The 23,873-nt window shown below is 51.6% G+C and overlaps 1 protein-coding gene across 2 annotated transcripts; it reads left to right on the top strand.

Annotated features, from left to right (window-relative positions):
- Positions 1-1,020: 1,020 nt before the first annotated feature.
- On the top strand, positions 1,021-23,359 carry DEF6 (DEF6 guanine nucleotide exchange factor). 2 transcript variants are annotated; one of them, XM_080806638.1, is made up of 11 exons: positions 1,021-1,133; positions 11,301-11,441; positions 12,055-12,240; positions 14,062-14,298; positions 14,396-14,542; positions 17,438-17,546; positions 17,746-18,044; positions 19,084-19,250; positions 19,369-19,567; positions 21,098-21,188; positions 21,390-23,359. In XM_080806638.1, exons 1-11 carry the CDS (start codon positions 1,038-1,040, stop codon positions 21,611-21,613), a joined length of 1,896 nt encoding a protein of 631 aa, XP_080662764.1. In that variant the 5' UTR covers positions 1,021-1,037; the 3' UTR covers positions 21,614-23,359. The 2 variants fall into 2 exon arrangements, with proteins under 2 accessions (XP_080662764.1, XP_080662765.1); XM_080806639.1 differs by lacking the exon at positions 1,021-1,133 and adding an exon at positions 9,535-9,770.
- Positions 23,360-23,873: the final 514 nt, after the last annotated feature.

Raw genomic sequence — 23,873 nt, 5'->3', positions numbered from 1 at the left:
AGAGGAGTGTCTCAGGTACCCAAGCAGGCTTCTTCCAACACCCATGACCACTGTTCTGGGCAGGTGCGTCCCGGCCTTCACAGACAGTGGATCTGAAGAAAGGGAAGCACAGCCGTGGAGGGCCCTGAGTGCCAGGCCTCCTGCTGTCGGCACACCAGGAGCTGCCTCCACCACCTGCACGAGGTTCACCCTCCCCCCAACCCCACCGCCCTGTGATTCAGAAACAGGCTCCCATTCTCAGGGCCAACGGGCCCCAGAGTGGGCAGCACTCTGAGCTGAGGCCTTCTAGAGCCAGAGCCCAGAGGATGGGGAGGCAACAAGTCCCGGGCCAAGCCCGCCTGACCTGGAGAGGTGCCCTGGCCCAGTTCCTCTGCCAACTGTGTGTCCTCGCCTTTGTTTTCTTCCGCTTGGGAGGAGCCCCGCCACCACAGTGATATTAGACGGCCCTAAAAGGCATGCTTTGTCCCATCCCTGCTCTGCCTCACACCCATGCCCAGACCTTACAACTGGGTGAGGTGGGTATTCTTCCCGCTCTCCCCTGAGGGAACTGCTCAAGGAGGTTAGTAGCTGGAGCAAGGCCTCCTGCCTGGGAAGTGTGCAAGCGAGGCAGGACACCCTCTACCACCACCCTCCCAAAGTTGGGGGGGGGGGCCTTGCTTTGTTTTTTTGTTGTTTTGTTTTTTGTTTTTTGTTTTGTTTTTCCTTCATCCCCTCAGCAAGCTGCCTCTGGGAACCCAGGAAGCCCCAGAAGTTTCTGGGGCTGGGGAGACTTGTAAAGGGCCCCACGCCCCGGGAGCCACACTGGACAGCAGTAGGCCTCGGGCTCTCTGGGGCTGGGCTCCCAGGCAGTGCGCAGAGAGTGGGCCTGGAGCGCGGCGAGAGCGACAGCCCCCGGCAGCACGGGGAGCCCGCGCGAGCAGGCAGGTGGAGCTCTTGCTCCGCGCCATGGCCCCTTTGCGGTCTCCGCAGCTGTTCGCATTTCCTGAAACCGGATCTCGGTGTCAGAGCCGCCCCCGGGCCGGGCGGGCACCTCAGCCATGGCCCTGCGCAAGGAGCTGCTCAAGTCCATCTGGTACGCCTTCACTGCCCTGGACGTGGAGAAGAGCGGCAAGGTCTCCAAGTCCCAGCTCAAGGTGAGGGGCCTCCGGGACCCAGGGTGGCTGGCGGGAGCGCCGCCTCGGCCCCTGGCGCCCAGGAGCTGGGCGGGGACGCTGTACGGATGGAACTCAGCCATTCAGAGGCCCAGGCCTGGGGAGGGGAGCCGGGACCGGGTAACCGGGACGGGGTAACCGGGACGTCGCCACCGGGTGGATGCTGCTGCCTGCGCTCTGGGGCCCCAGGGAGGTAACATGCAGAGCCTTTGCGCCGAGACCTGCCCACCCCCAACTCTCTGGAGGGTGGAGGTGACATCATAAGGTTTTGAAGGCCAACAGGCCAGGCTACATCCTACGCTCCGTGTGATGAGCACACGTCTCCCCAGAGTGAAGCAGGGGCATGCACCCTACTCCCTCCTGCTGCTTCCTCCTGGCTTTGAAGAAAGACAGTTAGCTAGTACTTGTCAGTCACTTCCTCCCGGAGCTGAGTGAGAGGCTTAAAGAGCCTCTCCCAGTCCCAAACCAGGCTGACTGGGTCGCCTTTGCCAGAGAACAGCTCCTCTGAGCCCTGTCTCTCAGATGCAACAGCGCTGGGAAGGGGCAAGGACCGAGACCCTGCTCTGTGGCTGCCCAGCCCGCTGCCCACTCCTCCCAGGTTGGGAAAACTGTTCTCTTTGGCCTTGGGACTTCAGGCAGGGAAGGGGTTGAATCTGAGCCCAGGAAGAGCCCCATCGGTGATTGCCATACAGTTCAGTGCTCGGTCCTAGACAGTTCCTGGGAGACCAGCAAGTTTCTCTCCTTCCTTTCTCCAGTCCTGGCTTAGTTCTGCCTTCTCCACCCTGGTCAGTGGGGAAGAAGCAAGGCCCCAGGCCACTGGAACCTGGGGACCCTGGGAGACAGAAGCAGGGTAAGCCTCAGCCCTCAATGACCTGACTTACTGATGATCATTCATTCGGTTCACATGTTGACCAAGTGACTATGTGCCTGGCGTGAAGCTAGGCCCTAGATTTCTGGTGTCTCTTCTGAGCACCCCCAAGTATGCCTGAAGCCTCAAGGAAGCCTCCATTTTTAATGACCAAGATAGGAGGTGCTTGCAGATCTGGGAGAGATGAAAAAGGCAGGGTAGGCGTTGTGCCCCACCCATACTAGTCCCCTCTTTTGCTGAACTAGGACACAATAAACTTGGATGTCCCAAACTGGTCCTGTCCCATAATCTGTCCCTTAGCTAGAATTATGAGCATCCAAAAAATGATTCTTGACTCCCCCAGGAAAGATAGGCCACTACTACCTTTGATCCTTGAGGAGGATTCCTCAATAGGCAGGATCTTCCTTACATTTTACTTAAATCTTTTTATTGCTGATCATGTCATCTAGTGGGGGCTTCAGGATAGGGATAGTCCCAACCTCCATAGTTTGTTGTCTCCAAGGTACTGTCTTCTGTCTCCACTACCTGTAGCCCCTGTATCTGCTCCAGGTTGTCTATGCCTGCCCCTCACATAGAAAGTGGCTACCCCTTTTCCTGGTGCCCTCAGCCAGTAAGGCTTCCTGCCTTATCCCTCTTTTCTCGGCCTCCTCCTGGATTGATGCCCACTCCTCACCCCCACACATTGAGTATCTGCAGGGAAGATTCTGTTAGGAGCTCACATACTTGAACTGGCCACCATCTGCACCACACCATTGCTCACACTGAGCCCTCTGCCAGCAGCCTTTGGTCACAGAAGAGCAAAGGAAGTTTTCTCCCCCACTTAACAGAAAACGTGTCCACTGCTAGCAGTGGGAATCGCTGCTAGCAGTGGGAGTCGCAGGCCGGGTGGTGGGTGAGGCAGACACAGTGGGGCCCATGTCATGCAAGAGAAGGATAGGGAAGGCAGCTCTTCCCTGCGACCATAGTGGGATACTGGAACAGGAGGAAGTAGTGATAGTGTTGGGGGCGGGGATGCCGGAAAGACAAAGGAGCAATAGAGAAGTGGTCAGAAGTCAGAGGAAGAAGCAGATGACAGAGATACCGGGGGGACCAACCCCACCCCTGAAAAGACTTGGGGGAGAAGGGGAAAGACCTTGGGGTTAGTCTGTCCTCACTAATCCTGTCCCTGGCCTTAGGGCCCTGGATTGGGACCAGGCAGGGAGACATGCACCAGCCCAGCAAGCAGTGTCTTTCTGTGACAGTCACCACTTCCCTGATGTGTTGGGCTGTCACTGGCTGTCGTGGGCAAAGCCATGATGAGGGAGGAAGAAGAGCAGCCAGGCCTCTGAGAAGTAGCCCGAGGAGTCAGGATTGTTCTCTGGAGAAGAAAAAGCTTGGGCGAGAGAGCAGATGGGTTTTCCTCTGTTTGAATTCTTGTAGTGGATACAATGGCCTTTGTCCAAATGCGTTGGGAAAAGTACAATTAGACCAATAGGCATGACACTTCTTCACAGGAAGGATTTAGGCGGAGCACCAAATTTCCCAGGAGTTGAGGACTGCCTGAGTTTTCCCAGGGTCCCCAGAACCTCCTTATCTAAAGAACTCTGGAGGGAGTAAGAGTCCTGCCCGATGCCTGCAAGGAGGAAAGCCTTGGCAATGATGGATTTCCTCTCTTCCCTGGGGAGCAGACTTGGTATTAGGCCTAGAGGGGAATCAGCTGAGAATTGGGGTGAGGGCCCTGGAATGAGGGATGTGGATGGAGCAGTATGTCTCTGGCTTAGTGAGCTCTTAGGAGGAAGCAGGCCTGCCCCTTCCCCTTGAGTGGCAGGAGCCGGGGCGGGGAGGGAGGGTAAACTGGGGCCTTCCCGACTTGGCTTTTTCAGGTCTTCCAGGCTCCTGAGTTTCAGGCTCTGTGTCTGGAGGGGGACAACAACCCTCACTTTGGTGGCGAGAAAGTTAAGAGCAATTCCAGTCCAGGAATCTGCTGGCTGGGATCTTCAGCCTTTTTTTTTAAACACTGTCTTTACTAAACCACTTATTTTATTTTATTTTTTTTAACTATATTTTTTTCTTAAGATTTTATTTATTTATTTGATAGAGAGATGGGGAGGGATCACACAAGTAGGCAGAATGGCAGGCAGTGGGAGACAGAGAAGCAGACTACCCCCTGAGCAGAAAGCCTAATGCGGGGCTCCATCCCAGGACCCTGGGATCATGATCTGAGCCAAAAGCAGATGGTTAACCGACTGAGCCACTCAGGCGCCAGATCCTCAGCTTTGTTCTGACCCCTCCCTGCCACTGGTCTCAGGCTGGGATGGCAGGGAGTGATGGGATGATTTAGTGATGTGCAGAGCGTGTGACTCAGAGCCACACAGGCCTGCTCCCCAGCTTGATGACCTTGGGCAAGTGTGCACTGTCTCTGAACCTCTAGTTTCTCACCTGTAAAGGCAGAGGGTTGAAGGGGGGATCACCAGTTAGCCTACTAAAAGTAATTTTAACAAAGTACATGAAGTAGATGAAATTGATCCTGGATGCGGCCTCTCCTTTCCCTTTTCCCAGCCTGTCTTGTCTTTGGTGCCCACCCCCAACCCCTTCTAGCTTTTTTCTTTTTCTTTTACTTTTTTAAAAGATTTTTATTTATTTATTTATTTGAGAGAGAACAAGAGAACATGAACAGTAGGTGGTGTGGACAGAGAGAAAGAGAGAAGCAGACTCCCTGCTCAGCAGGGAGCTGACTCAGGGTGGATCCCAGGACCCCGAGATCATGACCTGAGTCGAAGGCAGATGCTTCACGGCCTGAGCCACCCAGGCGTCCCCCCTCCCCTGCCCATCTTCTAGCCCTTTCTTGCTGTCAGGAGGCACACAGCTCATCCAGAGTTTCCCACTTTTTAAAATTCCCGGTGTTCCTCCCTTGGGATAATAGTTATGCTCTAGTACCTGCTGGCTGAGAAAAATACATTCAGCAACTCGTAAATGGGTCTGTATATTACAAAAGAATCACGTGGTACCTAGATGCATTAAAAAACAAAAAACTATAGGCCATCTAGGCAAGAGAGAGATCATCCATTCTCTCCGCAGCCATTACTCGATGCTGTGCATGAGTTCCCAAACCCGTCCTATGTGCACCAGTGAAGGCTGGGAACTGCAGGACCATGGCCGCGGCCCCTGTCCCATCCCCACACTCGACTTTTTAGGGAACTCACAAGCCCCTCCAGGAGAACCACTTCCCCACACGCCTTCAGAGGAAACAGTGCATAAATGAAGCCTCTCAAAGGTCAATGGCTGCCAACTCCGAGGTCAGGGGCTGCCTGGCTGGGCGGTGAGACTGTGGGAGTCCTCTCTGAGGGCCCCTGAAGGGCAGCTTGTGAAAGCTACAAACACCTGGACCCCACCCCTGGAAACTCTGAGTCAGTTGGGAGGGACGGGGCCCCAACGCATGTTGGTTTCAGCAGCTCCCCAGGTGATTCTGAGGCTCAGCCAGAGCTCACAGTGGCGGAGAGATCAAGAGCAGACCTTTAGAGGTAGGCTTCCAGGAAGACACTTCACCTCTCTGTGCCTTGACCGGTAAAGGGAGGATAATGAGAGGCCCTGCCTCCAGGGCTGAGGATTGACTGAAATCAGCCAGTGTGCTCCTGCACATTCTGGCCTCTACCCCTGCCATTTCCTTTCCAGTGTGACCCTCCTCCGGTCACGCCCTCTCCCCACGTCTAGCCCCAACCCTACTCAACCCGCACCCAGGCACAGGAAACCTGGCAGTCTGAGGTCTGCCGAGCTCTCTGGGGAGAGGCCCTGAGCCCCCGGTGTCTGGTGCTTTTATTCCTTCTTGTCCTGATACCTGATGGCTCACAGAGATTGGAGCCTCTGTCCCGGACCCCTCAGATGCCACTGGCAAAAGGTATAGGTGAGGAAGGCAGGTCTTAGAGGACAGTGTGGACAAGCAACCAAGGCAAGCAACAGCTTAGATAACTGCGGTTGTGTGGCCCCTTCTATCCTAGGGCGGCAGGGATTTTGTATGTCATCTCTTTGAACCCTGTTTTTAGACCTATGAACACCGAGTCCCAGTGGGGTTCATTTGTGCAGAGAGATTCAGTCTGTGTCTGTCTGACTTTTGTGTTTTTCCTACTTCTTCTTTTTTTTTAAAAAGATTGTATTTATTTATTTGACAGACAGAGATCACAAGTAGGCAGAGAGGCAGGCAGAGAGAGGGGAGGGGGAGAAGCAGGCTCCCTGCTGAGCAGAGAGCCCAATGCGGGGCTTGATCCTAGGACCCTGGGATCATGACCTGGGCCGAAGGCAGAGGCCTTAACCCACTGAGCCACCCAGGTGCCCCAGTATTTTTCCTACTTCTTCCCATAATACATTTCAGTTCATTCAACAGATAGTCATTGCATGTCCATTATATGCCAGACCCCATGATATAACCGTGAATACAGAGGTGAATAAAAGGGACAAAAATCCCCACCCTTGAGGGGCTGACATTCTAGTCAGAGAATACAGATGAAAAACAAACTAAGTAAGATGTATCATGTGATGGAAAACAACACATGACATGGAAGTAAATAAAGTGGAAACGGGGATAGAGATGGGGGGGTAGAGGGGATGGGGTTATAGATTTAAATAAGGTGGTCTGGAGAAGTCCTCCTTGTGAAGGTGACATCTATGTAAAGACAGGAAGGAGAAGAGGGTGTGTGCCATGCCTGGACCTGGGAGAAGAATGTTCCAGGCTGAAGGCATAGCAAGGGCAAAGGCCCTGAGGCAAATGTGTGGCTGGCCCATCTGAGGAATGTCAAGAGGGCCAGAGTAGCTGCAGAGAAGAGAGCGAAAGGGATGAAGCCAGAGAAGGTACGGCAGGCCAGGTTCTAGGGGGTCCAAGGCCTCTGGAAGGACTTGGAATTTTACTCCGAGAACAACAGGAAACCATTGGACCATATAAGTTAGACTTGAGGAGTCAGTCAAAACATTTATCATATGTGGGACATTGTACTGAGCTCTGGAATCAGGCCTGAACTTAGGGTCCTTTCTGCCCTCAAGGAATGTAGAACACCCAGAAATGCTCACACAAAAAGGGCATAGCAGGGGAATGTTATTATAGAGCAACTTAATAACAGGGTACATTAATAACAGTGGTTAATGGCACTCCTTGCTTTTTATCTCTATAGTTTTAAAGTTTTTGTCATAAAAACAATATATGCTCCTGTTTGAAAAAAAAATCAGAGTGCGGAAGAATATAATTTTAAAGAAGATGAAATTTATTCTATAAGTAAAACATGGTAGTAGTTAAAATTCAAAGACAAATGTAATGTTAAAGATAATGAAAGTTCCTCCCCTCCCTGGGGAAGGATGGTGGGGTGATAGCTGTTAACAGTTTGCTGAGTCCTCTAGATTTTTGCTACATACACATAAACATGTGTACAAAGATTAGGTTGAACCATATGAAATTGCGGACATTTTATTGTTTCAGCCTATTAAAGCAGCTATTAAAATTTGCTATGGTTCAACCTAATCTTTGCACACATTTATTTTACAAACATTTCATTCTATAGCTGCTTTTTTCACCAGCCAGTATAGTATGCCTATCTTTCCGTGTCTGTTCATAAAAACATAATAAAAATAACACACAACTTTCATTAAACAATGAGCGAGGCACCAGGTGCTGTGCTAAGCTCTTCATTCTAAAAAACCCTTTGGAGTAGGCCAACTTTCTATCTTCACAGAGAACAAGGTCTTAGAGAAGTTAAACCACTTGCCCATAAGCTCGCAAGTGGCAGATGGAAAATCTTTCCAACCACACATAGGTCCATGACGCAATGTACCTGTCCCTACTGAAGGAGCCTCAAGCTGTCTCCAATTGCTCGTTTTATAAACAATGCCTCTATGAAGATTCTTGTATGTGTAGCTCTGTTCCCTTGAGCATCTCCAGGTTAGATGATTAGAAATGTGAGGGGCAGGGCGTCTGGGTGGCGCAGTTGCGGTTGGTTTGGCAACCAACTCTTGTTTTGGCTCAGGGCATGATCTCTGGGTTGGGAGATCAAGCCCTCCCCACTCAGCCGGGAGTCTGCTTCCCCTCTCCTTCTGCCCCTCCCCAAGCTTACACACACACTCTCCTCTCTCTCTCTGAAATAAATAAATCTTAAAAAGAAAAAAAAAGTGCTGGGGTCATTCCCAATTTTAAGTTTGATACATTCTTGCCCTCTAGGAAGATTATCAATTCACACCTCAACAGTAGGACATTCTAGAATGGCCCTATTTCTCCACAACCTCTTCAGTACCTGATGTTATCAGTCTTCTGATCTATGTCAATTCGTTAGGTTTAAAAAAAAAAAATCTCACATTCTATACAGGAAGGGATCTAACATTTGATCCGTGCAGATTTAACTCTGGCTGTCTCCATATGTCCTCTTACTCTATCCTCACGCCTGTCCACGGAACAGGTATTATCCTACTGTTTTGCTCACAAAACCGAGGTGCAGAGGGTGAAGGTGTTTATCTCCCTTCCAACAGTTTAACAATTCCGTGGAAGAGTATACCTCTTTCCACTAGAGGAAGCAAAAAAAAATCGTAGGGCTGATTCTCATTGGCCCACGATTGGTCATGTGTCCTTCCTTGAGCCTATCACCATGACTCCGATGTGCCCACCCCCACAGCCAGGTGGGCCAGCGGTGCAGAGTCCATAACACAGATATTAGTGAATGGAGGAGAGGTGCTTCTCTAAAAAATAGAGCGAGGCTCCATTACCACATATGGGTGGAAAGGGCAGAGTTCATCAGGAAGAAACTGCCTGTCTTTTAGAACAAGAGAAGTAGAACCAAACCTGGAGCAGGAGGGGCGCCTGGGTGGCTCAGTGGGTTAAAGCCTCTGTTTTCTGCTCAGGTCATGATCCCAGCGTCCTGGGATCGAGCCCAGCGCCGGGCTCTCTACTCAGCGGGGAGCCTGCTTCCTCCTCTCTCTGCCTGCTTCTCTGCCTACCTGTGATCTCCGTCTGTCAAATAAATAAAAACAAAAAACAAAAAACCTGGCGCAGGAGATGATCTGAAGAGCGTGAGGACGAGGGTAGGGATGGAGGTGGGGGTCAAGGGTGGCCGCCCAGAGGGGAGTGAGGGGAAAAGAGCTCCCTCTGGCTGGCCTTCCAACTTCCAGCTTTGCTGCAGTGGAGCCTGAGGCTTAGCGGAATACTGGGGAAAATTCTCAATCCTTTGTCCCGTGTCGTCCGGTCCCGTCCCCCCCACCCCTTCACCAGAGATTAAAGAAGGGCCACCTCTGGGATGTTACCAGCTCCTGCCTCAGGAACTGATTCTAAGCTTAGCTGCTGCTGGTGGGAACAGCCCTTCTACACAGCATTCATTGACTGCCTTTCATGTGCAGAAGAGGACACAGGGGCCATGGGACATAGGAACAGAGAGGTTGTCTCCAGAGTTTGCAGAAAGAGCCTCAGGGTCAGCACTGGAATAGTGAGGCAGCCTTCAGAGCCAGGCACACCTGCTTTCAAGCTCAGCTCGGCTGGTTACTCTGAACTTTATTATTTTATTATTTTTTTAGAGAGAGTGTGTGTGCGAGTGGGGGCAGAGGGCAGAAGAAGAGGGAGAGAGAGAATCCCAAGCAGACTGCTGGCTCGATACAGAGCCCAATGTGGGGCTCGATCTCATGACCAAAATCAGGACCGGAGCAGAAATCAGGAGTCAGACACTCAACCGACTGAGCCACCCAGGTGACCCAGTAATGAGTTCTTGAACCATTCCCTGTGTGATACATACTACAACAGAATTACCCCCAAGGTAATTTTATTTTTTCCTGATCTTGTTCAAACTTCAGTCTCTTTCGTGGTTTGTTATCCAACTCGTGTTTCCCTTCCGCGCCATCCCGGCCACCATCCCTTCCAGGCCTTTTCCTCCACATGTCACACACCATCTTGCACAAGCCTTCTCTGAGCCCTCCCCAGCTCCCTTCCATCTTTGAAGGACAGTGACTGGGAGAGCTGCACTTGCCTTTACTGGAGCAGACACACTGCAGCCTGAACTCTGAGTCTTTGATGGGAATGATGGGAAATTCGGGGCTCCTGCCCTGGGGCAACAGCCACCTCCCTGTTGACAGCCCAGCATCCTAGGAAGCCCCTGAGTTTTGGGATCTGCGGAGCTGGGTTTGAATCCAGACTCTTGCTCACTGTGGATCCTTGGGCAAGTCCCTGGATCTCTTGACCCTCAGTGTCCTTGTCTGCAGATTCCTACCCAATGAAGTGGCTGAGAACATGGCTGCTTGGGTTTGAATCCCAGCTCTTTTATCTCATCTGTAAAGCGGGGATATTAACAGTGGTGTTGGCAGTTAAGTGAATTATATATAACGTGCTTAGCTCAGGGCTTGGTGCATAGTAAGGTGTGTATAGTTTAGGGTTTTTTTGTTTTGTTTTGTTTTTATTGTTTTTATTTGTGTTTTATTTGTTTTTATTTAATTGTCATATAACATTATATTAGTTTCAGGTGTACAAATTAATGACACAGTATTTATAAATATTGTGAAATGATCACCACAATGTCCAGTTAACATCCAACACCATACATAGTTACAAAACTTTTCTCTTGGGGGGCACCTGGGTGGCTCAGTGGGTTAAAGCCTCTGCCTTCAGCTCAGGTCATGATCTCAGGGTCCTGGAATCGAGGCCCGCATCAGGCTCTCTGCTCAGCGGGGAGCCTGCTTCCCCTTTTCTCTCTACCTGCCTCTCTGCCTACTTGTGATCTCTCTGTCTCTGTCAAATAAATAAATAAAATCTTTTAAAAAAAAACTTTTTTCTTGGGATGAGAATTTTTAAAAATCTAGTCTTAGCAACTTCAGATAGGCCAGACTATAGTCTCCATGTTGTAGGATACCTCCTCATGACTTATTTTATAACTGAAAGTTGTACCTTTTGACCCCCTTCACCCAGTATACCCGCCGCCCTACCCCCTGCCCCTGGCAACCACCAATCTGTTTTCTGTCTCTGAGCTTACAGTAGGGGGATGAGGGGTTAATCTGTCTTTTAGATTCCACGTAGAAGTGAGATCATGGGGTATATATTTTCTCTGACTTGTTTCACTTAGTGTAATGCCCTCAAGGTCCCCCCATGTTGTCACAAATGGCAAGATGTCCTTCTTTTTTATGGCTGAATCATATTTCCCCGTATTCGGATGCCTATGTTTTCGTTATGATTGAATTGAATAATGCTTGCAGAGGACTTAGCTGGGATGGGAATGGGGACAAGCCGGGAGGTGGCAGCACCCCTCTAGCCCGGTTCCGGCTGGGACACAGGAAGGCAAACTGCCACTCTGTCTCAGGTGCTGTCCCACAACCTGTACACGGTCCTTCACATCCCCCACGACCCCGTGGCTCTGGAGGAGCACTTCCGGGATGATGACGACGGCCCGGTGTCCAGCCAGGGATACATGCCTTACCTCAACAAGTACATCCTGGACAAGGTGGGGCCTCATTTGAGGAGGCGCCTCTCCCCGCTTCCCAGTCTGCCCAGCGCCCCAATACATTGCCACCCCAACTCCTCCCACCTATAAAATCCCCACTGTCCATCCCTGCCCTCCCATCTCCATCCTTCACATTCCAGCCACTCGCCCCCTCCCTGCCCCCCTTCACTCTGTCCTCCATCTCCCTCACCTCTATTCTAGCCTCCACCCTTCCACCCCACCCCCGCCTCGGCTCACTTGCCGTTTCCAGCAAAAAAGGCAAAGGGCTCCCCGGCTTCCCCCAGGGCTGTGCCTCCTGCTCTTCCCAGCCGTCCCTCTCTTCTCGGGTTCTTCCTGGTTGTCCATCCCTCCACCCTTGGCCTCCCCTCCTTTCTCCCCTGGGCTGAGGGACAGGTTTCTCTATCAGCAGGGGACTCGGGTGGGTGTGGAGGGGGTAGGTGGTGGGAATCAGCTAGTTACCCGATAAGCAGCTCAGGGATTCCTCAAGTTAGAGAGTCCCAGCTTGGCAGGGTGGGGAGCAGGGAAGAGACCCCAAGAAAGCAGCTAGAGCCTTGTCTGGTGGGAGAGCTGGGATGGGCTGGCCGTTTTGGCTGACTTGCTGGCCTGGTGGCAGGTGGAGGAGGGGGCTTTCGTTAAGGAACACTTTGATGAGCTCTGTTGGACACTGACGGCCAAGAAGAACTACCGGGTAGACAACAACGGGAACAGCATGCTCTCCAATGAAGATGCCTTCCGCCTCTGGTGCCTCTTCAACTTCCTGTCCGAGGACAAGTACCCTCTGATCATGGTTCCTGATGAGGTGAGGGCAATGGCAGTCGCAGGGACTGAATCCCTCGGGCCAGGCCTCAGCAAAACCTTGAAGGAGACCAAATCGCCTCTGTAACTTTCCCACATCCCCTTGCTTCTTGGTCTCCCCATGCTGGTGCCTCTCTGCCCCCAACTGTCTCTAGATGCCTAGAATTGCCTGTATCAGAGTCATTGTGCCCAGGAGAACCAAAACTACACTTCCTTCAGTGCTCTCTTAGCCCTCAAAGGAAGAAAATGACCACAGATTCTATTTACATGACAGTGTAAATGCCTGATACCTTATGGGGCATTTAAAAATGAAAACATTGAAGATTGAATGGCAGGATTCCAGGCACTGTGGCAAACTGAGAAGGTTACTAGATGAGGAGAAGGGAGAATTTCCAGGGATGTCTGGCCCATTACTCCAGGGCTGGATGGGCAACCAAATCTGGCCCCAGTTCTAGATTTTTCTCTCCCTGTCTTCTATAATATAGAGGAGAGCCAGGGCACACCCAGCTCCGGGCTCCAGAGGGCATCTGGGGGTAGAGGCCTGGATTGTGTTCCCCTACCTCCTCAACTTATGGATGAAGCCAGGGCACATGCCCCCCCCCCCGCCCACTTCCCACTTCACCTCTCCCCCATGCATTTAGCCTTCTCCTGAACTTTTTGCCCTTTTGGTGGCTGTGAAGAATGCCAGGGCGAATTTAGGTCTTAGGTATGGTGGGGAGGGGTCCTCTGTGTTCGCAAGAAGTCCTAACATATCTAACCTCACTCAGACTTATCTCCTGGAAGGGTGAGGGGAGATGCCTAATTGCTGAACTGGTACACCCACCCCACTCCCATCTGGACCAGTAACCTCCAGAGGAAAAGTCCTACAGAGAGTGTCCCAAGCAGCTGCTGGGGCAGGAAGGGGACATGTGTCCATCTGCACAGGCACCCGGCTAGGCACCCTTATCAGACCCCCGCCTGTGGGGGGAAGGGGGCCCCTCATAGGCCAGAAGGCTGCTCACTGCCGTGATCAACACGTTGCATGTACAAACTGCAGCAGGATGAACCCCAACCGCCACTTCCTGTTCCTCTGTAGCAGGTTTCCTGTCCCTGCCCTGCTTACACCCACCCCCAATCCCCTTGCCCTCCCAGAAGGGAAGGATCCTTGGGGTTGGGGCTTGGGTTTGGAATAAGGACTCAGATGGGATATGACTCGAGTTCTAGCTGCCACCAACTTGCTGTATGATTTAGAACGAGTCACTTCCCCCTCTGGGCCTCAGTTTGGTCATTGGCCAAGTAAGGGTATTGGATGAGAGGGCCTTTGTGCCCCCCTGACGTGCCCCCAGCCCTCAGCCTTCACCCTGCCCTTGATTTAAAGCATGAAGGAATCGGATGTGGGACTGGAAGTTGGGGAGGGGAAGGGAATGCCCGAATTGGGTTGGGGCTCCAGGATCCCCCCTCCAATCTACCCCGATTTCTTTTTTTTTTTTTTTTAAGATTTCATTTATTTATTTGACAGACAGAGAGACAGCGAGAGAGGGAACATAAGCAGGGGGAGTGGGAGAGGGAGAAGCAGGATTTCCACTGAGCAGGGAGCCTGATGCAGGGCTCAATCCCAGGACCCCAGGATCATGACCTGAGCCGAAGGCAGACGCTTAACGACTGAGCCACCTGGGCACCACTCCACCCTGGTTTCCACCAACGTTTAGTCATCTGGCTTCCCTACACCCTGTCCTTGGTCACCTCTGCCCAGGCTCTGGGAGCCAGAGAAGGCCCCCCCCCCCATCCCGATATTGTCATAAGCAACACTGCCTGCTATAGTCACCAGGCTCCCCCACTCCTCCAGGTGGAATATTTGCTGAAGAAGGTGCTCAGCAGCATGAGCTTGGAGGTGGGCTTGGGTGAGCTGGAGGAGCTGCTGGCCCAGGAAGCCCAGGCCGCCCAGACCACTGGAGGGCTCAGCGTCTGGCAGTTTCTAGAGCTCTTCAACTCAGGGCGCTGTCTTCGAGGTGTGGGGCGGGACACCCTCAGCATGGCCATCCACGAAGTCTACCAGGAGCTCATCCAAGATGTCCTGAAGCAGGTCAGGCCAAGCTGGGAACTCGGGGAGGACCCAAGACAGGGTGAAGAGCGGGTGGGGGGGTGCAGTGACGCCTCTGACTTGGCTCTGGCTATGACAGGGCTACCTGTGGAAGCGAGGGCACCTGCGGAGGAACTGGGCAGAACGCTGGTTCCAGCTGCAGCCCAGCTCCCTCTGCTATTTTGGGAGTGAAGAGTGCAAGGAGAAGAGGGGTACCATCCCGCTGGATGCACAATGCTGCGTGGAGGTGAGGGGGACCAGCAAAGGGGGTGGGTGCAATTCAGGGCCCAGAGGCTCTCCAGTGTGGTATAAAAGAAAGAGGCTTGGGAGGAGAGCGGATGGAGAAAAGCCACAGTGGCAAACGTCTGCTTAGATGACCGTAACCCAAATATACCTGGGTGCCTCAAGGCCATTCTCATGCATGCTAGCACTTAAAAAAAAAACAAACCCCAAACTGCAATAAATCTAATACTAAAGCCACTGGTGAGTAATGTGGATTTTGCTAAGAATTTTAGAGGAGATGGCTTATGTCTCACACTACACAGCAAACTTTTTTTTTTTTTTTTTTTTTTTTTTAGGGAGAAAGAGAGCAGGTGGCAGAGGGGTGTGGAGGAGGGGCAGAGGGTGGGGGAGAGAGAATCCTTTTTTAAAAAAAAAATAGTTTATTTATCTATTTGACAGAAAGAGAGATCACAAGTAGGCAGAGAGGCAGGCAGAGAGAGAGGGGGAAACCGACTCCCCTGAGCAGAGAGCCCGATGCGGGGCTCGATCCTAGGATCCTGAGATCTTGACCTGAACCTAAGGCAGAGGCTTAACCCATTGAGCCACCCAGGCGCCTCAAGAGAATCCTTTTTTAAGAAAAGATTTATTTACTTATTGAGAGAGAGGGGGGCGGGCATGGGGTAGGGGAGGGGCAGAGGGAGAAGGAGAATCCCAGGACCCCGAGATCATGACCTGAGTCAAAATCAAGAGTCAGCTGCTTAACTGACTGAGCCACCCATGTGCCCTGAAAGAGAATCTTAAGCAGCCTCCACGCTCAGCGAGGAGCCCACTGCAGGGCTTCATCTTATGACTCTGACATCACAACCTGAACCAAAATCAAGAGTCGGAGACTTAACCAACTGAGCCAACTCGGTACCCCCACAGCAAAACTTTACAAAAATCCCCTTAAAAAGTTTTTCTCCTTCACCCAAATTCCATTCACTTTGGCAATTCTATTCATCCCTAGTCTTTCTCCACATCCCTCTCCTCCAGTGCTTCCCCTCCCTTTTCCCCCCTTGACTCTGTCTGTTATTATTTTAGGAGACCTAAAAAAATTATTTTAAATTGTAGTTAAAAAAAATGTATATATACACCTACATACACACACACACACCCCTAACATGAAATTTGCCATTTTAACCATTTTAAGTGTACAATTCTTAGCATTAAGTACATTCACAATGTTGTGTAACCCTCACCACTATCTATTTCTAAAACTTTTTCATCATCGCAAAGAGAAATTCTCTACCTATTAAGAAATAACTCATCCCTTCTTTCTCCCCAGTCCCTGGTATCCTCTATTCTACTTTCTGTCTCCATGAATTTGCCTATTCTGGGTACCTAGAATGGAATGGAATCACCTAATATTTTGTCCCCCTGTGATTGGCTTTTCTTCAGCATAAAGTGTGGCACGGGTCAGGACTTCAGTCCTTTTTGTGACTGAATAATATCCCATCATGTAGACAGACCACATTTTGTTTATCCACTCATGGACTGATGGACAATGGGTCGTTCCCATCCTTTGGCCATTGTGAATAATGCTGGTTTGGCCATCCATGCAGAAGTTTCTGGGTAAGCATATATTTTCATGTCTCTGGGTATATACTGAATAGAATTGCTAGATCATATGGTAATTCTATGTTTAACTTTTTAAGGAATAGCCAAATTGTTTTCCAAACCAGCTGTACCATCTCACATTCTCACCAGCAGTGTATGAGAGTTCCACTCTGTCCATATCCTTGTCAACATGTGTTATTTAACATTTTTTAAAAATTATTCTTATAGGGCACCTGGGTGCCTCAGTTAGTGAAGCATCTGCCTTTGGCTTAGGTCATGATTCCAGGGTCCTAGGATCGAGTCCAGGCTTCTTGCTCATGGGGCGGTCTGTTTCTCCCTCTGTCCCTCACCCCACTTGTTCTCTCTCTCTCTCAAATAAATAAATAAAATCTTAAAAAAAATTATTGTAGCCATCCTAGGTTCTCTCCATTTTTGCCACGTTAAGGAAACAGATGTCACTGAGGACGGAGCATCGATCTTAGGCAGAAAGCCCAGCTCCACCACCAACAGGCAGTGTGAACTGGGCGTGTTCCTGAACCTAGTAAAGCCTCAGTTTCTTTTTCTGTAAAGTGGAGCTAATAATGCCTGCTTCACAAGGTTGTCTTGGCGTTGTGAATAAAATGATGCATCTAAACACTAGTTCAGCCTCAAGAGCACAAGAAGCTCAATAAATGGGACACCCAGCTGGCTCAGTCAATGGAGTGTGTCTCTTGATCTCGAGGCTGTGAGTTTTCAAGTCCCATGTTGGGTGTAAAGACTGCTTAAAAATAAAATCTTAAAAAAATAAAAAAGAAGAAGGAGAAGAATCTCAAAAAGTGGTAGCTGTATTTTCCAGTAAAATATAAGGTTAGGGAAGGCAGGGATTTGGTCTGTTAGTCCCACCTCAGTATCCTAAATGCCTAGAACAATGAGCCGCACTCAGGAGACACTCCAAGATATCTGTGGAATGAATGAATGAGAACTTACCCAACAGGCAGGGCTATGTGAAAATGAATGATTTGGGTAGTGAGGACCCTGTCTTGGAAGGTGTTCAAGAATGATCTGCACCCACACTCAGTAATGGACTAGGTACCAGGCCCCATGGAGAGACACCAAGATGAAAACTTCCCCACCCTACCTCCAAAGAGCAGAGGCTACAAGACTTGGGGACACAAGCACACCCAGAACTAACCTCTTTGCCAGGCCAAACAGGCTCCTGGCAGACTGGGAGCAGTGCCCCGGGAAGGAGGTCAGCAAGAAGGGGTAGGGGATGGAGCTGGAGCACCCCTGCGGCACCCCGACCCCAGTGAAGCCAGCCTGTCTGGGACCACCTGCCCTCTTCCAGGTGCTGCCAGACCGAGAAGGGAAGCGCTGCATGTTCTGTGTGAAGACAGCCACCCGCACGTACGAGATGAGCGCCTCAGACACGCGCCAGCGCCAGGAATGGACAGCTGGTGAGTGCTCGCTGGGTGGCCTGGGTCTGACTGGACCTCAGTCGCCTCCTCTGTGAAAAGGGGGGTGATGACACTGCCCAGCGGGAGGCTGGAGACTGTCTCGAGCCGCCTCGAAGGCCCCTTTCTGGAGGTGGGCCACCTCGAGGACCCCGCTGCTCCCGGCTGGCGCCCTGCTGACCCCCTCTCTGTCCCTCCGCAGCCATCCAGACCGCGATCCGGCTGCAGGCCGAGGGGAAGACGTCGTTGCACAAGGACCTGAAGCAGAAGAGGCGCGAGCAGCGGGAGCAGCGGGAGCGACGCCGGGCGGCCAAGGAGGAGGAGCTGCTGCGCCTGCAGCAGCTGCAGGAGGAGAAGGAGCGGAAGCTGCAGGAGCTGGAGCTGCTACAGGAGGCGCAGAGGCAGGCTGAGCGCCTGCTGCAGGAGGAGGAGGAGCGACGCCGCAGCCAGCACCGGGAGCTGCAGCAGGCGCTGGAGGGCCAACTGCGCGAGGCCGAGCAGGTGGGGCCGGCTCCCGGCGGGGGCGGGGAGGTGGGGATGCGGAGAGACGGGGTAGGAGCCGAGGGCTGGGGGCGTGGCCGGGGGCGGAGCCCGCGGGCCGGGGAAGGAGTTGCATGGAGGCGGGGCTTGGAATGAGGGACTTGGGACAGAGCCCGGCACTTGAAACCTGCATCTGGGACGGGCCCTGTGCCAGGGGCGGCGTGAGGAACGGATGGGGGTACAGGAACCTGGCCGTGGGATGGCTTGAGATGAAAGATGGGGCGGGGCCAGAGCTGAGGGCTATAGGTGGTAGAGGAGACCTGGGCTGGTCTTGGACAGAGATGCTGTAAAGATCCCCATAGTCGGGAATGAGTTTGGACCAACGCTAGACTAGATCGGACTAGACTTGATCTAAGTGTACAGCGAAACCAGTTTGGGGAATGCAGGATGGGAGGAAGGAGGGACGAATGTGGAGGCGGAGTAGACATGTAGAGGCAATCAGATGTGGGATTTAAGAGATCTAGAGCCGGAGTTAGAGACACCTGGATCCGATCGCCGCTCTGCCTACTTAGGAGCCTTGTGATCTCAGGCAAGTTACTTAGTCTCTCTGTGGCTCAATCATTTATCAGTGACATGTTGATGCTAACTGTGCTCCTAGAGGTATGATGAGGATCAACTTAGGAAACACCTTTAGTTGTTATAACAATTATTATAATTATAGTCTCTCCCTGCCTGGCACTAGCCCTAATTATAGTCATAATACCTAATATTATAACACATAATAATAATTATTAAGGCTGGTGCTAGGCAGGGGGTGACTTTAACACCACACCCCCCCCCATGTAGCATCTGTTCACTGACCATTATCTGACCTAGTAAGGCTCCCAGAAAGAGATCAGATCAGGAAGGAATCCCGACATGAAGGAACTCCCCAGACCCTCACTGGGGCAGAGAGCTATGTGGACCAGCCTAGCGGAGTCCTGGGCAAAGGGCAGCGCACCTGCAGGCTCCTCTACCCCACGCGGTGCCCCCGGTGACATGGCTCCACGCCCCGGCACAGGCCCGGGCCTCCATGCAGGCTGAAATGGAACTGAAGAAGGAGGAGGCTGCCCGGCAGCGGCAGCGGATCCAGGAGCTGGAGGAGATGCAGCAGAGACTCGAGGAGGCCTTGCACCTGGAGGTGAAAGCTCGGCGGGATGAGGAGGCCGTGCGCCTCGCCCAGACCAGGTAGGACTGAGGGGCCCCTTCTCGTTCCCCTCCCCTGCTTCCCCGGCGTCCTCCTTGTTGAGCACCTGCGAGGTGCCTTGGCTCTGGAGACGACCCAGTGCGCGCCCCCCCTCGGCAGACTGCTAGAGGAGGAGGAGGAGAAACTGAAGCAGCTGCTGCAGCTGAAGGAGGAGCAGGAGCGCTACATCGAGCGGGCGCAGCAGGAGAAGCAAGAGCTGCAGCAGGAGATGGCGCTGCAGAGCCGCTCCCTGCAGCAAGCCCAGCAGCAGCTGGAGGAGGTGCGGCAGAACCGGCAGAGGGCCGACGAGGACGTGGAGGTGAGGCCTGGGGCGGGGGTGGGCGACGGGGTGAGCCCCTCACGCACAGGACCTGGAGCCTTCCCTCAAACCCCGAGTCGATGGTCTCCCCGCGGTGTGACCTCAGGCAGATTGCCTAACCTCTCCGAGTTTCAAGTCCCTCCTCTGGCCTGTAATAAGCATGGGCTGAAGAGGAAAGGAGCTGGTGGGTGTGATATTTAGTATGTAGCAAGTGTGGAAGAAACATCAGCTGCTATTTTTATCATTATTATCAATCTGGGCAAAATTTTTTTCTCATCCTCTTCCAAGCTCCTACCTTGCTATCCCTGTACTTTGGCTCTCATCTCCATAGAAGAGGGGTTTTTTTGGGTTGTTGTTGTTGTTATTATTATCATTATTTAAAGATTTTATTTATTTGAGAGAGAAAGAGAGTACAAGCTGGGGGCAGGGGTGGAGGGAGAAAATGAAACATACTCCCTCCCCACTGAGCAGGGAACTGGATGCAGGCTCCATCCCAGGACACTGGGATCATGACCTATGCCGAAGGCAGGCGCTTAACCAACTGAGCTACTCGGGCACCCCACATTTTTTATGTTCTATTAATATAATTTTATTTTGACTTGGTCATTGTAAAAAATCTGGACACATGGGGCACCTGGGTGGCTCAGTGGGTTAAAGTCTCTGCCTTCGGCTCAGGTCATGATCTCAGGGTCCTGGGATGGAGTCCTGCATAGGGCTCTCCGCTCAGCAGGGAGCATGCTTCTCCATCTCTCTCTGCCTGCCTCTCTGCCTACTTGTGATCTCCGTCTGTCAAATAAATAAATAAAATCGTAAAAAAAAAAAAATTCGGACACAGAAACACATAACATAGAAAGGGGAAGTTCCTCTGTGATTCCCTCACCTGACAACCACCGGCTAGGGGACCGATGGAGCAGAGGTTTTGCTTTTTGGTCCCGGAGAGGTGGTGTGGTGTGGTGGTTTACAGCTCAACATAGGTCCCCGGGCAAGTCACTTAAATTCTTTTTTTTTTTTTAATATTTTATTTATTTATTCATTCATTCATTCAACAGAGGGGGAGGGAGAGAGCACAAGTAGGAGGAGGAGCAGAGGGAGAGGGAGAAGTGGACTCCCCACTGAGCAGAGAGCCCGATGTGGGGCTCCATCCCAGGACCCTGGGATCATGGTCCAAGCCGAAGGCAGATGCCTAACTGACTGAGCCACCCAGGCGCCCCATCATTTAACTTCTTTTGCACTGGTTTGTTTTTAGCATCTGCTCTGGAGATTAACTAAAATGACAAATATACTTAGCACCTCTTAGCTGCTTAACAAATGGAACTATAATGATGACAATTTTTGACCCTTTCGGGAGTCCACGAGACCCCTGAAATTGGAAGTTCATCTATATAACTCTTTATGAAATATGTGAGTTTTTCTGGGGAGATGATCAATAGCCTTCATCAGATTCTAAGGGGCCTGCAGACCCGAAAAGGTCAAGACACCCCGTGGAGGATGGTGTCTCTGACACGCTGTGTGCTGGCCCTGACCCCACAGGCTGCCCAGCGGAAATTGCGGCAGGCCAGCACCAACGTGAAACACTGGAATGTTCAGATGAACCGGCTCATGCATCCAATTGAGCCTGGAGGTGAGAAGGGGGAAAGCCTGGAACTTTCTCTGGAGTGGGGCGGGGGAAGGGAGGGAGAAAGGGATACCTCCAGATCTAGAGAGGCTGCACGGGATTGAAGTTCAGGAGGTTCTCCTCTCCCCCAAGGGCTGAGACAAGGCCCCTCAACCTCTCTCTTTAGGTTGCCTTTCTCCTTACTCACAGTTGCTTTTTCTTTGCCAGATAAGCGTCCCACCACCAGTAGCTCCTTCACAGGCTTCCAGCCGCATCTACTTGCCCGCCGTGACTCCTCCCTAAAGCGCCTGACCCGCTGGGGATCCCAGGGCACCCGGACCCCCTCGCCCAGCAGCGGTGAACAGCAGAAGTCCCTCAACGGTGGCGACGAGGCGCCCATTTCAGCTTCCACCCCTCAGGAAGATAAACTGGACCCAGCACCAGAAAATTAGCCTCTGCTATCCCCTCTTCCCCCCAAACTCATACCCACCAGAACCCAGCCACAGCTGGCCTGTGGGTGATGCCAGCCCCCGCAGAAGAGGGAGCTAAGGTCCTGGTGCCAGGAGCTCTGGCTCTCCAACCATGACACAGTCCAGAATGGAGCCTAGTTCATTTTTGGCACCAGCCCCAAGCCCCTGACTGCTGAGGCTGTCTGGGATGTTGATCCTTGAGAACTTGACCTTGTGCCTTAACCCCAAGGACCCCATGCCCTGGGCTGGAAAAGAGAGCAAACCAGCAAGCCAGCGGCCGGCATGTGCCCTCAGAGTGCCACCAGGTTGTGGAGGTGCATTTCCAAATAAAAACTGCTCTTGGAATGAACCCTCGATTGGGTCTGCCATCCCTCTCTCCTGCCACGTCCGCTCTTTCAGCCTCAAGTCTAGCTGTAGGTCCCCGAGAATAAAGTGGAGGGCGGGGCGAGGCAAGTACATGCTGCCACTTACTACCTAGGTGACTTTGGTCAAGTCTGCTTACCTGATTGTGCTTCAGTTCCCATGGTGGTAAAATACAGATACTAACGGTACCTGCCTTATAGGGTTGTTGTGCGGATTAAGTGCTTGGCCCACGAGCAAGCGCTATTATTAGTAGCACCTAGGTGTGGTTACTGAGCATCTAGTCTATATGCCCTGCATTTCCCCTGGCTATTTCATTCTCCTGGCAACCCTGAGAGGTATTATTATTCTCATGTTCCATGTGGAGAAACTGAGGCCCAGCAACGTCAGGTAACTTGCCCAAAGCCTTCCAAACTTGCTTCTTTTCCCATATTATTTGACTCACTGGCTTTGTCACCTAAGACAGAGATCTGAAATCTAGGGTGCTCCTCCCCCCCCAACCCCCCTCCCCCCGCCGTGGTACACAGCCCATCATGAAATCTGGTAGACCCTCCTTCACTCTCTCATAGCTAGCCCTCCCTCTCTATGGCCATGGCCATGGCCACTGCCACAGCTAAGGCCTTCATAGCCTCCTCCTGCATGCTCACCTTCGATTCCTTCTCCATCTTGCCCCATATGTAATCAGTCAGGTCAAGTTCACGTTCCCACACGTGGCACATGAGGTTTGTGATGCCCTAGCCCAGGAGAGCCTCCTATGCCTCTGCTTTATAGATTTGCTAATGGCTCCCCTCCTTCTCCTTCCTCTGGGCCAGCACACTGGCTGTCCTTCCCACCTTACTTCAGGTAACAGCCTCCATAACTAGACACATGAGTTCCTTGAGGGCATGGACATATCTTCCAACTTAACATCCCCAGTGCCTAGCACAACGCTTGGCTCTTAGCAGGCATGCAACAGGTGTTTGTTGAATGATTCCATTCTAAAAAGAATAAGTGGGTGTCACGCAGCTTAAAAGTGATGAAGGAACTAAGATTCAAACTCAAGTCCATTCATTTACTCAGTGAATTATTTATTAAGCACTTATACGCCAGGTGTTGGGCTGGGTGCTGGCTACATGGGACAGAACAAAACAGAAGGAGTCCTTGCCCTCCTGGAGCTTATGTGCTAGCTGATATCAAAGTTCATTTCTCAGTGGTGCCTGGGTGTCTCAGTTGGTTGAGTGACTGCCTTCGGCTCAGGTCATGATCCTGGATTGCCAGGACTGAGTCCCACATTGGGCTCCCTGCTCAGCAGGGAATCTGCTTCTCCCGCTGACCCTTCCTCCTCTCATGCTCTCTCTCTCTTACTCATGCTCTCTCTCTCTCTCTCTCAAATAAATAAGTAAAATCTTAAAAAAAAAAAAACCCAAAAACAAAAACCGAAGTTCATTTCTCTTGCAAGGACACCAAGATCTATTGCGAGGAACTTCATTCCAGTGTATTTAAAGTGTCATGAAACAAAATTACCAGTATAACACAGTGCATAGTGTGGGATGGGAAGTGAGGTTCAAACTCTAAGTGTGGTAGGAATTCAGAAGAAAGGGAAGGAAGCATTTGGTAGGAGCTGGGATTCACAGTGGCCCTTAAAATTTTTGTAAGAAAGAAGAGTTGGAGAACATGGAAACGACATTAAGTAGAAAGAAGCATAACATACCTATGAGCACAAGAAATGTGGATTCTGGATGGGAATCCTTCCTCTGGTGGGAAGGTCCGTGGTCCTCTAATTGGAAGTGGGGTATCTCTAGGGTACAAGGAGTTTTAAGAAAATCAATTTGTAGATCCTCAACTTCCAAATGTGCTCTTTACCAAAACTGCTGTCTTTTTTATTTTTATTTTTTTAAGATTT

Source organism: Martes martes (assembly GCF_963455335.1).
Source record: "Martes martes genome assembly, chromosome: 6".
Lineage (NCBI taxonomy): Eukaryota > Metazoa > Chordata > Mammalia > Carnivora > Mustelidae > Martes > Martes martes.
The sequence above is the reverse complement of the archived record's forward strand: the minus strand, read 5'-3'. Positions and strand labels throughout refer to the sequence as shown.

What these genes read in the sequence shown, in the direction of transcription:
- DEF6 (XM_080806638.1), top strand. Translation starts at nt 1,038, where the DNA reads ATGGCCCTGCGCAAGGAGCTGCTCAAGTCCATCTGGTACGCCTTCACT. An exon ending in GGGCCGACGAGGACGTGGAG is followed by an intron (nt 19,568 to 21,097) that starts GTGAGGCCTGGG and finishes CTGACCCCACAG; the next exon opens with GCTGCCCAGCGGAAATTGCG. An exon ending in GCATCCAATTGAGCCTGGAG is followed by an intron (nt 21,189 to 21,389) that starts GTGAGAAGGGGG and finishes TTTCTTTGCCAG; the next exon opens with ATAAGCGTCCCACCACCAGT.